General features: G+C 40.3%; 1 protein-coding gene across 6 annotated transcripts in view; it reads left to right on the top strand.

Moving 5' to 3' along the window:
- PHACTR4 (phosphatase and actin regulator 4) overlaps positions 1-14,879 on the top strand; it is a 144,231-nt gene that overhangs the window by 36,539 nt on the left and 92,813 nt on the right. For all 6 annotated transcript variants that reach the window (XM_063667116.1, XM_063667112.1, XM_063667122.1 and 3 more), the window contains exon 2: positions 6,034-6,087. In XM_063667116.1, the coding sequence (XP_063523186.1) occupies positions 6,072-6,087 (16 nt within the window). In that variant the 5' untranslated portion in view covers positions 6,034-6,071. The remainder of the gene's footprint in view (positions 1-6,033; positions 6,088-14,879) is intronic.

Genomic DNA, 14,879 nt, shown 5'->3' with positions numbered 1-14,879 from the left:
AAATATTCCAGTGCGAGGGCCTCAGCATGCCTGGCACATTGAAGGAACAGCAAGAAGGTTCATCTGCCTGGAGCTTAGTGAGGGAAGAGGAGAGTACTTGAACATGATAGGAGTATGTGACATTTGTCTTAGGGCACTATAAGCTGTTGAAAGGGCTTTGGCTTTTACCTTGAGCTTCTGAGAAAGATCTGGACTGAAAATATGTATAGGTTTGAGCATCATCTGTTTATGGGTGGTTACAGAGGCCATAGGAATATTTCTGTCTTGCATAGGCATCCAGTTAGTGGAAACACAAAGTAGGCTTCTCCTCTGCAAAAACTACACAGAATTTTTCTAGCAAGACATCCTTCTGTTTGTGATTCTGTAAGAACAGGGGTATTTTGTTAATGGAAACTTTCCATCACAAACCAGGATCATCCCCTAGGATTGATATTATAACAACATCAATCAAAAGAAGTAAATGATTTATGTGGCTTTGGAAGAGTTCAGTATAATCTAATAGAGAAATTAGAGGTCTATAAGAGTCCCTTGGAACATGTGAAAGGACCATGTGGTATTGGAAAATTGCGATCTGTGATTTCAATAGCTTAATATTAGAATTGGAAAGTTTCAGATGGCTGGCAAACTGTCAGTAAAGTCCTATTCTTAAAGGAGTACTGTCCTAGGTTGGGTTATCTTTGAGGCAGACTCTGATAGTATAGCCTGAAGAATGCTTATTAGGAAGTGCCCTTGGGATCAACACCCGTGGAAGGGAGGGGACAGGAGCAGCAGTATTTGGCCATAGGGAGAAGTCAAGCGGCAATAGAGATCCAACAGGAGACTTAGTGGACCCCACGGGGGCTCTGGAGCTAAAATGACCTGTTAGAGTTGTCTTATGTGTGCTGTAACGGCTGGGCTTACACCCTGGTCTTGACTGGATGTGGACTCCTGAGAAGGATGTGACCTTCCTTGAGTCAACTCTTCATGTCTGAGGCACTCCCTGAAAGGATTGACAGTTGTAGGCTGTCTCCCAACAGCAGTCCTGTCATTCCTTAATGGGGGATCCAGCCAGTGCAACAGCATGCTACCACAGTATACCCTTGTGTTGCTCAGATCTACTACTTAAAAAAACAAAAAAACAGTATTTTTGAGATATAATTCATATATTGTAAAATTTACAATTACTTTACAGTTTATAGTATACAACTCAATGGCTTTTAATATATTTGCAAGTTGTGTAACCATCACTCTAACCAATTTTAGAACATTTTAATTACCCCCAAAAAAACTCTGTTCCCCTTAGCTGTCACTCTGTAATCTCCTCCCCACCTACCCCCAACATAGGCCACCGCAAACTTTCTGTCTCTATAGACTTACCTATTATGGACATTTCATGTAAGTGGAATAATATGCTGCATGGTCCTTTGTGATTAGCCTTTCATTTAGTATGTTTTAAACATTTATCCATGTTACAACATGTATCAATACTTAATTTCTTTTTATGCTGAATGTCCCATTGTATTCATTTTGTTTATCCAGTGATCAGTGGAAAGACATTGGGTGGTTTTCACTTTTTAGCTATTATGAATAAAGCTGCTATGAACATTTGTATACAAGTTTTTCATTTGTTTGTTTTAGGGACGTTTGTTTGTTTTTGTAGTTAGCTGGGACTATAGGCACATGCCACCATGCCCGAGTAATTTTTGTATTTTTTGTAGAGATGGGGTTTCACCATGTTGGCTAGGCTTGTCTCGAACTTCTGACCTCAAGTGATCTGCCCGCCTTGTCCTCCCGAAGTGCTGGGATTACAGGCATGAGCCACCGCATCTGGCCTGTGTACAAGGTTTTGTATGAACATCCTTTTTTTTTTTTTGAGATGGAGTTTTGCTCTGTAACCCAGACTGGAGTGCAGTGGCACGACCTCAGCTCACTGCAACCTCCGCCTCGTGGGTTCAAGAGATTCTCCTGCCTCAGCCTCCCAAGTAGCTGGGACTACAGGCACCCGCCACCATGCCCAGCTAATTTTTGTATTTTTAGTAGAGACAGGGTTTCACCATATTGACCAGGCTGGTCTCAAACTCCTGACCTCAGGTGATCTGCCTGCCTCGGCCTCCCAAAGTGCTGGGATTACAGGCGTGAGCCACTGCACCTGGCCTTGACATATGTTTTTATTTCTCTTGGATATATACCTAGGAGTGGGTCATATGACAAACTCTATGTTTAACTGTTTGGGGAACTGTTACTCTTCCAAATCGGCTACATCATTTTACATTCTCACCAGCAGTGTATTGAGGCCCCAGTTTCTCTACATCTTTCCTAATACTTGTTTTGTATTTATTTATTTATTTATTTAACTTTTATTTTACATTCGGGGTACACGTACACGTGTAGGTTTGTTATATAGGTAAACTGTGTGTTACGGGGGTTTGGTGTACAGATAATTTAGTCACCCCGGTAATAACCATAGTACCTGATAGGTATTTTTTCTGATCCTCTCATCCTTCACCCTCAAGCAGGCCCCAGTGTCTGTTGTTCCCCTCCTAGTATCCATGTGTTCTTGTTTCAGCTCCCAACACTTGTTATTACCTCTTTTATTTATTATAGCCATCATAATGGGTGTGAAGTGTTATCTCATTGTGACATTGATTTGCATTTCCTGTAGGGCTAAAGATGAGATGTTGAAGATCTTTTCGTGTGCCTATTGACTGTTCGTATATCTTTTCTTATGAAATGTTTATATACATCCTTTGCCTGTTTTTAAATTGGGTTGTCTTTTTGTTATTGAGTTATTGTTCTTTATATATTCTAGATATAGGTTCCTTATCAGATAGATGATTTGCAAAAATCTTCTCCCATTCTGTGGGTTGCCTTATCACTTTTTTGATGGTGTCCTTTGAAGCACAAAACTTTAAATTTTTTTCTTTTTCTTTTTCTTTTTTGAGACCGAATCTTACTCTATTGCCCAGGCTGGAGTTCAGTGGCATGTTCTCAGCTCACTGCAACCTCCGACTCCCAGGTTCAAGCAATTCTCATGCCTCAGCCCCCTGAGTAGCTGGGACTACAGGTACAGGCCACCATGCCCAGCTAATTTTGGTATTTTTAGTAGAGACACGGTTTCACCATGTTGGCCAGGCCGGTCTCAAACTCCTGACCTCAGGTGATCCACCCATCTCGGCCTCCCAAAGTGCTGGGATTACAGGCATGAACCACCACGCCTGGCTCCAAGTATGTATATTTCAATTTCACATTCAGTGACCAGGGAGTGACCACCAGTTAGGAGTTTGAGACCAGCCTGGCCAACATGTTGAAACCCCGTCTCTACTAAAAATACAAACATTAGCTGGGCATGGTGGCAGATGCCTGTAATCCCAGCTACTCAGGAGGCTGAGGCAGGAGAATCACTTGAACCCGGGAGGCGGAGGTTGCAGTGAGCTGAGATTGCACCATTGCACTCCAGCCTGGACAACAAGAGCGAAACTCCGTCTTAAAAAAAAGAAAGAAAAAGAAAAAAATAATCTCACTAGCACAGAACCCAAATTTCTACCTATCTTAGTAAACAATCAAAAGCACATTTCACTTTATGCCTCAATTGACTGCTGGCCAACCATAACTTCTATAGCAGCTCTCACTTTGATACTCTCTAGTAAATTTAAGTTATATTTAAGGTTAATTTCAGTTGAATTTAATTGTTTAATAATAAATTTGACTGATAAGATTATATTAAAATTTAGGTTATGTTTACTTAAGTGAAGTAAGGAGGTCAGTCAGAATGAAAACTTAAGTTTCCAGTACAAACCTATGGAGTTGTCATGTATTATTCTAGTTTATCATATGGCCATGTTCTTTAGAATTTGTCACCAGACTACTATAATAAAACTCAATTTACCAAATTCTTCAAGATTTAACTTGGTAATGAAGCTACAAAATTTATGAATAAGTACAGACTGCCCTCTTTGAACAGACTGTTCAAACTAAGAGTGGATCTAATTGATGAACTAGGTAAAAACTACTCTTGAGGGGGAAAAAAAAAAGCCAAGGTCCTAAAGAAATCATCTAAGGTCATTAAAAGCAGAAAAATTCTGATCTTACAAGGTAATAAAGAGCAGTCTTCTCAAAGCAAGACAAAAGCTCTTAATCTGAGCCAGATGATTGCTAGTACCAGTAGCCCGTGAGCCACTGCGCCTGGCCCTACAACTGCATCTTATTCCCAAGTTTCTCCAGTCATTCCTGTCAGTAGGTTGTGACTTATAAAAAGCAGGCTCTGAATTGGAGTTTAGTATTTAGACTGCTTATGAGTGGTGTGCCTTGTATGGGACTCAGATGAGATCGTGGCTTTGCTTATTCAGTTTAAACTAAGGCAGGCAACCTGCCATTTTTATTACTCTTGGCTCCTTCCAAAATGGTTTTGTCCTTTCCACCGGCCTCCTCCCCAGGACAGCGCCCTTCCCAGCTAGGGAAACGGGGCTTCCTAAATGGATGTTGGCCACTTTCTACACCTGGGCTATGCCATGTGGGGAATGAGGAGCAGTATCCCTTCCCTCTCTCTATATGGGCAGCTTCTTCTTCCACTGATGGGTCCTGAGGCTTTCCTTGGGGTTACAGGGAAAGGGGGCTGATTCATTTGGTAGCAGGTGTGGGGTGAAGGCAGCAGGCCATACCTGCTGTGCTGCCCCAACTCGCCGAGGGTCTGTCCTCCCTCAGCTGGAGTTGGCTGCAGAGGATGCACACGGTGGAAATCTTTGCAAAAGACACAGACTGCACAGAGCTACTGTCCAGTCACCGTCATCCCATAGTGATTGTTTTACAGAAGATGTGGCTGAAGATGTGTCTCTGCAGCCAGACAGCCCCTAGCTGACTGTGGTCTCCCCCAGGCCTGTGTGTGCGTTCAGCCAGGCCCACGGAGGAAACACGAGGCAGCCAGGAGGATGCGAAGGCTGGGAGAGGAGATGAGGACGCGCAGCCCGGCCTCTTGCTCTGCTCCTGGATGAGCTGTTCTTAACCATGGACAAATTCAAGGGTCCTTGTGCCTGGACGGGAACAAACTGCATCTTCCTTTTCACTGACCTCTAATGCGTAACAGAATTTAGCATCTCCTTCCACTGTGGGGCGAGCATCAGACAGCAGTGGCAGCAGCTCCTGCCACGTGGTCACGACAGAAACCCCAGATACCTGCACACAGAGTTACAGCTATCCAGAGATACTGCTATGCTCATTGCTGCTTCCAAGTGCCCAGTTCACTAGACTTGCTGCTAGCTCTTGCTATTTAGTATGTGAAAGTAGCCCATCTATTCTTATAATAGAAGCATAAGCACTGTTTGATAAAAAAAAAAAAAAAAAAGGAATGACCTTAGGATAAAAGCCACAGGAGGAGTAGGAAGCTGGGTAGGGCAGATTTGACACTTGCCTTGATTGGGGGTGCAAGAGGCTGTATATTATACTTAGTCAACTTTCTTTTGAAACGTTTTTTGTTTTATTTTTATACTTGAGTGGATAAACTTACAGCTTACTGAACCATCCTCCTGTGTCTAAAATAACTTCCATTTTCCTTAGGCAAAACCAATTCCCTTCTTCAAAGATGTTCCTCATGCCCTTTCTCAGGTGTTGTATTTTTCTTACAAAAAATCTTGCCTTTTTCCTTATACTCTAGTAAATTCAAAATGAGGATTGGAAAGGGAGCTTATGTGAGGAAACTAAGAATAATATATTTTAAGACAAAAATTAGCCTTAAATGTTTTATGATAATCTAGTATTGTACATCTGTATCTCAATTCCCCTAAAATAACTCCCAGCCTGGCACAGTCTCAGGCTGTTGTAATCCTCAAGAGGCCGACGTGGGAGGATCACTTGAGCCCAAGAGTTAAAATCTAGTCTGGGCAACATAGGGAGATCCTGTCTCAAAAAAAAAAACAACTATCATTTAATAAGTTGTACATTTCTATAATGTTCCACTTTTAAACTATAGTCAATGTTACTGAATTAGGATTTTTTTTTAAAAGCATAAAAGGTGATGGACTATATGTATTAAGTGTATCATTTACCTTTTTCTCTTTTTAGAAACAATATCTCACCTCCCTAAACTGGTTAATAGTGGCATGGAAGATCCATTTGGTGAGTATCACCTACATTTTTCTTAGTAAATGACATTTCTGTTTTATCCTCACCTCCATTAAAGCTTTGAGAGTAAATCGGTTTTTTTCATATTCAGTATGCTACTCTCTAGAATAATGGGTCTCAAACTTTTTGCTTCTATAAGAATCCAGTTATATACTTAATGATAGAGTGCCAATGACCTTTTGTTTATGTGACATATCTATTGATATTCGCTGTATTACAAATTAAACCTGAGAAACTTTAAAAATATTAATTTGTTTAAAAACGACATTGATAAACCCATTATATATTACACAAATAACATTTTTAATGAAAAAAATCAAGAACCATTTGACAAGATAAAATGAGAAATTTAAATTTCTCTATCTTAGCCGGGCGTGGTGGCTCATGCCTATAATCCTAGCACTTTGGGAAGCTAAGGCAGGCAGATCACTTGAGGCTAGGAGTTCGAGACCAGCCTGGCCAACATGACAAAACCCAGTCTCTACTAAAAATACAAAAATTTAGCTGGGCCTGGTGGCACACACCTGTAATCCCAGCTACTGTGGAGGCTGAGACATGAGAAATGCTTGAACCCAGGAAGCAGAGGTTGCAGTGAGCTGAGATCATGCCACTGCGCTCCATCCTGGGCAACAGAGCAAGACTCTGTCTCAAAAAAAGAAAAATAAGTAAATAAATTTCTCTATCTTAATCACTCAGTAACTTATGTATACTTCTCTTTGGTTGGAAATATAGTTCTGCTTATATTTCAGAAACAAGTGTGCTTTGTAGTGCTTCATTAGTACTTGGCCAATGGAAGATAACATAAAAGTGACTGGGCACAGTCGCTCATGCCTGTAATCCCAGCACTTTGGGAGGCCGAGATGGGCAGATCACTTGAGGTCAGAAGTTCGAGACCAGCCTGGCTGACATGGTGAAACCCCGTCTACTAAAAATACAAAAATTAGCTGGGTGTGGTAGCGAGTGCCTGTAATCTCAGCTACTCGGAGGTTGAGGCAGGAGAAACACTTGAGGCCCGGAAGGCGGAGGTTGCAGTGAGCCAGGATCATGCTACTGCACTCCAGCCTCGGCAACACAGGGAGACTCTGTCTTAAAAGAAAAGAAAAGAAAAAGATAACATGGAAGTAATCATAATAGCAGGCATGTGTAATATATATGTACGTGTGTGGGTGTCTATATATATATATATATATATATATATATATATATATTTTTTTTTTTTTTTGAGATAGTGTCTCACTCTGTGAGACTCACTCCAGGCTGGAGTGCAGTGGCACCATCACAGCTCACTGCAGCCGTGACTTCCCGGGCACAGGCAATCCTTTCAACTCAGCCTCCTGAGTAGCTGGGACTACAGGTGTGCACTCCTATGCCCGACTGATTTTTTTTTTTTTTTGGTAGAGATAGGGCTTTGCCTTGTTGAGCAGGCGGCTCTGGAATTCCTAGGCTCAAGGGATCCACCTGCCTTGGCCTCCCAAAGTGTTGGAATTACAGGTGTGAGCCACTGCACCCAGCCTAATATTTCTAATTAAGTTTAGCCTGCATATATTTCATCTAGCAACATGAGTAAAGGAATGTAAGTCTAGATGTACAGAGGTTTAATGTCTGCCTTTTTGGCGATAAAGTCATTTACTGTGTGTGGAACCCCTTTTCTTTTCTTTCTTGTTTTTTTTTTTTTTTAAGACTGGATATCACTGTGTTGCCCAGGCTGGAGTTCAGTGGCTGTTCACAGACGCAATCATAGCATGCTACATCCTTGAACTCCTGGGCTCAAGCAGTCTTCCTGCTTTAGCCTCCCACTGTGTTTGGATGGTAAGGGGTGAAGAAGACTGAGTAAAGAGGCTGTTGCATTCAGCATTAATCATGCATATTTCCCACGTAGCTAGGACTACAGGCATACTCCACCACTCCTGGCCCTATTTTTAACTGATGCTCATTTCAAAGTGAAAGATATGTCTTAGGATATCAGACTTTTTGAAACCATAACATTGACTAGGAAGACTAGTTAGGAAGTACTTTTCATTTTAAAATACACATTAGCAAAAAAGGAAAAAAAGAAATGAGAGGCAGTTTTACTTGTTTAATTTCAGCATACTGGAGGAAGCATCCGATTCAAGCGTTTTCTGATCTTTCATCACACGGAAAGAAGTCTGAATCCCTTTTTATGCCAGTGCAGCTTGAGGAAGTATAGTAAAAATACTACTATATAATACTAACTGAGGTTAGGCTTTTTGGGCTACTGGTACTAGCAATCATCTGGCTCAGATTAAGAGCTTTTGTCTTGCTTTGAGAAGACTGCTCTTTATTACCTTGTGAGATCAGAATTTTTCTGCTTTTAACGACCTTAGATAATTTCTTTAGGACCTTGGCTTTTTTTCCCCCCTGAAGAGTAGTTTTTAGGATTATACCTAGTTCATCAATTAGATCCATCCTTAGTTTGAACACAAGAGGGCAGTCTGTACTTCTTCATAAATTTTTTTTTTTTTTTTTTTTTTTTTTTGAGACGGAGTCTCGCTGTGTCCCCAGGCTGGAGTGCAGTGGCGCGATCTGGGCTCACTGCAATCTCCGCCTCCCGGGTTCAAGCGATTCTCCTGCCTCAGCCTCCCGAGTAGCTGGGACAGGCATGTGCCACCACACTCAGCTCATTTTTTGTATTTTTAGTAGAGATGGGGTTTCACCATGTTGGCCAGGATGATCTCGAGCTCCTGACCTCGTGATCTGCCCGCCTCGGCCTCCCAAAGTTCTGGGATTACAGGCATGAGCCACCATGCCCAGCCACTTATTCATAAAGTTTGTAGCTTCATTACCAAGTTAAATCTTGAAGAACTTGGTAAATTGAGTTTTATTATAGTAGTCTGGTGACAAATTCTAAAGAACATGACCATATGATAAACTAGAATAATACATGACAACTCCATAGGTTTGTACTGGAAACTTAAGTTTTCATTCTGACTGACCTCCTTGCTTCACTTAAGTAAACATAACCTAAATTTTAATATAATCTTATCAATCAAATTTATTATTAAACAATTAAATTCAACTGAAATTAACCTTAAATATAACTTAAATTGTCTAGGGAGTATCAACGTGAGAGTTGCTATAGAAGTTATAGTTGACCAGTAGTCAATTGAGGCATAAAGTGAAATGTGCTTTTGATTGTTTACTAAGATAGGTAGAAATTTGGGTTCTGTGCTAGTGAGATTATTTTTTTCTTTTTCTTTTCTTTTTTTTATTTGAGACGGAGTTTCACTCTTGTTGCCCAGGCTGGAGTACAATGGCATAATCTCACTTCACTGCAAACTCCACCTCCCGGGTTCAAGCAATTCTCCTGTCTCAGCCTCCTGAGTAGCTGGGATTACCAGCACCTGCCACCACGCCCAGCTAATTTTTGTATTTTTAGTAGAGATGAGGTTTCACCATGTTGGCAAGGCTGGTCTTGAACTCCTGACCTCAGGTGGTCCATCTGCCGCGGCCTCCCAAAGTGCTGGGATTGCAGGCGTGAGCCACCATGGCCGGCTGAGATTATTTTTTATTTTTATTTTTATTTTTTTGGTTTGTTTTTGGTTTTTTGGGTTTTTTTGAGATGGAGTCTTGCTCTGTCACCCAGGCTGGAGTACAATGATGTGATCTCGGCTCACTGCAACCTCCGCCTCCCGGGTTCAAGCAGTTCTCCTGCCTCAGCCTCCCAAGTAGCCGGGACTACAGGCACCTGCCACCACGCCCAACTAATTTTTGTATTTTTAATAGAGATGGGATTTCGCCATATTGGCCAGGCTGGTCTTGAACTCCTGACCTCAGATGATCCACCTGCCTTGGCCTCCCAAAGTGTTCGGATTACAGGTGTGAGCCCGGCCTGAGATTACTTTTTTCTAAACACTTATTTAAATCTTAGAATTTGTAAATTAACATTCATTCAATCATAATATGGATTTTAGAGGAAAATAGAAATGATTCATAGTTATATTTAACAACCAGTCTCCTCTGTCTCCATTTTTCCTTCTAAATGTTATACTGATTTTTTTTCTTAGTTGTTTACTATACATATACACATATATACATATGATAAGAATTTGGTGTACTCAGTGCCATTTGACAAAGAAAAGAATTGAGGATGTAAAATGAGTTTGTTTCTTTTGGTGGAGTGAGAATTTTGTTATAATCAAGTTAGCTAATAATTAAGTAGAAATGTTGAAAAAGAGATAAAAGACTACACATTGGGTACAGTGTACACGGCTTAGATGATGGTTGCACCAGAATCTCAGAAATCACCACTAAAGAATGTATTCATGTAACCAAATACTACCTGTTCCCCAAAAACCTATTGAAGTAAAAAATGACATAAAAAAGAAAAAAAAAAAAAAAAAAACAGAAACTGCCCGAAAGAAAGAACGAAAAGAAAGAAAGAATTATGTGTGGTATTCCAAAAATAAAAGTAGTGAGGGATTTTTACGAATAAAGTACCAGAAGGATAGACCTAAGGTCTCTAGCACCTTTTCTACCTGGACAGATGCTTACACATTTCATTATGTAATATTTAAATATCATGTTCGTTAATATCACTATTGGTCTCATTGAAAAAAATGTTAAATGTTGGGAAGCTGTCAAGCTCACTCTGGATGTAAATTTTCCAAATATAGGAAAAAGCTTGAATTCTATCACTAGCAACAAATACTGTTAATTTTCTTTATTAGTGACAGTCTTACTTTTGAGAAAATGCCTGTCAGCTATCTAAGCTTGAATAACATAGCTTCTTGTTCAGTCTTTCAAGTAAAAATAGTATTCCGTGAAGAAAACTGTCTAGTTCAGTTTGCAACTCAATCATACAAATGCCTTTCCTGGAGATAACCATCATACTTAGTATACAAATGTGCTTTATACATATTTCTGTTTCATCATATACAGTAATAAAAATATATGTACTAAAGGGTTGATATTTATTAAAACTAATATTTTTTATTGCTTTATCAAGGACATTCTTAAAGTTGAATTTATGTTTCACTGTAACTGTGTAGTTGTAAAGAATACAATGATTTCTGCTATAGTTTGGTGCTGTTGCCTTGATTTGTGTTAAGGTGCTAACAGTTTTGCTCACCATTGCTTTTGTACCATCAGTGCAAGTGTCAACACGGTGGAAAAGGCAAATAATTTTTTTGTATTCTTATGTATTTAGTTTTACCTCTTGGACTTCTGAAAGGATCTCAGGGATCCCCAGAGATCAGCAGATTATACTTGCTTCATTTTCCTGAGGTTCTTAGAGGCCCTTCTATGGAAGTCATGAGTAAAGACTTAATCCTGGAGATTGTATTGGGCAGGGTTTCAGTGTGGACTAGGTCTTGGACATTTGACAAAAATATGGTCAGAGGGAGTGATTAGCTCTGTGGTTTCTCCTAAGCAGGAGTACCCTGCACCACTACCCCTGGGCCGCAGGAGGTGAGCAGTGGGCCAGTGAGCATTACAGTCTGAGCTTCACCTCCTGTCAGATCAGTGATTAGGTGGAACAGTTTCATCCCAAACCACCCCAACACCCCCGTCTGTAGAAAAATTGTCTTCCATGAACCCAGTCCCTGGTGCCAAAAAGGTTGGGGACTGCTGGGTTAAAGAAACTTCTGTGGAGTGAAATGAGTGTCTGGAACTCATTAGGCAACCAAGTATGTTCAAAGGAGAAATCCATAAGCATTTAGTCAAGACAGGCTGAGGGCCAGGCTTACCTGGGTACTGTGTTCTTAGCTTTAAAAAGGATAAATGGCAGCAGAGATATTGGTGATGACAGCCTTCAATATGTCTCTTGAGTCACATTGCTCCAGTCTGTACAGGTGGCCTTGCAGTCTGTAGAGGTGGTACGCAACTGTCATCCTGGGTTATCCAGTCTCCATTTTCCTGGCAGCTTTGCTTCTTTCCTGTGTTAGCTCCTTTGTTTCCTAAACCCTCATGTCTTCCTCTGTCTTGGTTGCCAGTAGCTTCTTAATGTTGAACCTCCTGGAATAATTATCTAATTCATTTGTTTTTCCTTTAGATATGTTTCCTGCAAGAGTTATTCAACTTTATCTTCTACTTTTATTAAATTTTTCTTTTCTACTGTTAGGTTTTAATCTCCAGGAGGTCTTTTTTAAGTCTCTGAATGTTTCTTTTTATACTATCCTTTCATTCTTTGAACAGATTTTCCTTGCCCTGCTTAGTCTTTTTTCTAACATTGTTTTTAAATATTGATTTGGTTTCTTTTATGTTAGAGTTTTTCTCTGATGTCTAGTAATAATTAACTGTCTGCTGATGGTTAAAAGTGAGGGACTAAATAGCCAGTTAGAAGCTTTAAATGCATAGGCAGGTTGCCTTTGGGTGAGCTTCTTGGCCTTATTGTTGATGAACATTCTCATATCAGTATGAGGGTCTAAGGGGCACAGTCTTCCCACTGTGTTTGGATGGTAAGGGGTGAAGAAGACTGAGTAAAGAGACTACTGCATTCAGCATTAATTATGCATATTTCCACTTAATTCTCTTCCATTTTTAATTTTACTTGTATTTGTATTTTATTTTACTTTATCTTTTGAGATGGAGTCTTGCTCTTTCACCCAGGCTAGAATGCAGTGGCGCCATCTCAGCTTACTGCAACCTCTGCCTCCCGGGTTCAAATGATTCTCCTGGCCTCAGCCTCCCGAGTAACTGGGATTACAAGCACCCATCACCGCCTGGCTAATTTTTGTAGTTTTAGGGTTTCACCATGTTGGCTAGGCTGGTCTCGAACTCCTGACCTAGGTGATCTGCCTGCCTCAGCCTACCAAAGTGCTGAGATTACAGGCATGAGCCTCTGCAGCTGGCCTTATTTTCTTTTTCATTTTATTTTTTGGGGTCAGTCTTCCTCTGTCTCAAAAAAAAAAAAAAAAAAAAGCACCGCAGCCTCAACTTCCTGAGCTCAAACAATCCTCCCACCTCAGCCTTCCAAGTAGCTGGGACTATAGGCACATACCACCATGCCTGACTAATTTTTTTACTTTTTGTAAAGATGCAGTCTCCCTATGTTGCCCAAGCTGGTCTTGAACTCCTCGGCTCAAGTGATTCTCCCACCTCGGCCTCCTCAAAAGTTGAGATTACAGGCATGAGCCATCGCACCCAACCCCTTCCATTTTTTGTACCATATCCTTACCATCACTTGCCTTTTGCGACCCCTTTCCAGAGACCATTTGCTTTACACTTTCTTGGAAAACAGATTCCAAAATTCCGCCAGAGTTAATGTAGGACAGACATTGAAGATCATGGAATAGGGAAAGTGATAGAGGAATCAAACAGCTTTTACCTTGCTTCTCCTGATTTTAGGTCACCTCCCTTTCATCTCATTTCAGAGACCTGGATAAAATACAATGAATGTACTACTTGTTAACCTATATTGGTGTATACTACCAGTTAAAAGAAAAAATTAGGCTGGGCGTGGTGGCTCACCCCGGTAATCCTAGCACTTTGGGAGGCCGAGGTGGGCGGATCGCCTGAGCTCAGGAATTCAAGACCAGCCTGGGCAACACGGTGAAACCTCGCCTCTACTAAAATACAAAAAATTACCCAGGCGTGATGGCATGCAACTGTAGTCCCAGCTACTCGGGAGGCTGAGGCAGGAGAATTGCTTGAACCCGGGAGGCGGAGGTTGCAGTGAGCCAAGATCACGCCACTCCACTCCAGCCTGGGCGACAGAGCGAGACTCTGTCTCAAAAAAAAAAAAAAAAAGAAGAAGAAGAAGAAAAGAGAAAGAAAAGAAAGAAAAAAATTAATGGCTACACTGTATGTAAGTGCTGAGTGAAAGAAGGATCCAGAGAGGATGTGCATAGAATTTGTGCTACTATGATGCTCCACACCCCACTACTTTCAAAAATAGCTAATTTTTGCTTCTGCTTTCTTCCTCCCTTTTCAACTGCTTATGGAGTTAACAGTCTCTCTCCCAAGAGCATGCCAGAACAAAAGGGACTGAAACCCTGGCATATCACTTATTTAAAAGTACTGAGTTGTGACTTCCTTCTAAAGATTTTTGAGGTGGAGGAGGATCTACATACTAATTGCCTTCCCAAAATGTTTTAAATCATCTGAATACTTCATTAAGTTTCTATATACCCTCTCTTGTATAAATATGAACATGACTTGTTGAAAATACTTTTTTGGGTGTGTGTTTGGTGATTGTTTAATGAGATATATATTATCAGTTTGCATTCTGAACTTAAAGCTAGTTGCAAAGGCTTTATTCATATGCATGGCATTCTGGAAACAAATTTATAAGATAATACCTCCTTTTGATTAGAATTTGTATCATATAGGAAATAGGAGAAGCAGTTTGTTAAGGTAGCAAATAGAATTTATTATTTCCTAAACAAAGTCAATTTTTTTTTCTTATTCTGTATCTGAATTTATGAATTATTATGATGATGCTATAAAGGAGTTTTTTTCTAGCTGTTTAAGAACATTTGCCAAGGAGCCAAACTCAAGACATAATGCACTTCAAAGTTCATGGGAAAACATTTTTGATGTTATGTTGTTATCACTTGAAGCTCAAAATATGCCAGTAACATAGTCCTTACCTCCCTCCTCTTTAAGAATGAAAGACAAAATACAAGCTTAATTAGTTTTGAGGTCCTCGGGGTGTAGGAGTTAAATTCCTCCAGTATTACATGATGCCAAAAATGATGCTAGTTCCATTTTTTTTTCCTAGTGGTCTTGATGAGAAATTTAATATAGCATTATTATAAATATATATTAAATATCCTCTGTCATCTTATTTCCTGAAGGAGTATAAAGGTCAACGTCTTTTTACTGTT

Source organism: Pongo pygmaeus, chromosome 1, assembly GCF_028885625.2.
Source record: "Pongo pygmaeus isolate AG05252 chromosome 1, NHGRI_mPonPyg2-v2.0_pri, whole genome shotgun sequence".
NCBI classification, from domain to species: domain Eukaryota; kingdom Metazoa; phylum Chordata; class Mammalia; order Primates; family Hominidae; genus Pongo; species Pongo pygmaeus.
This window is presented reverse-complemented; position numbering and strand designations above follow the sequence as displayed.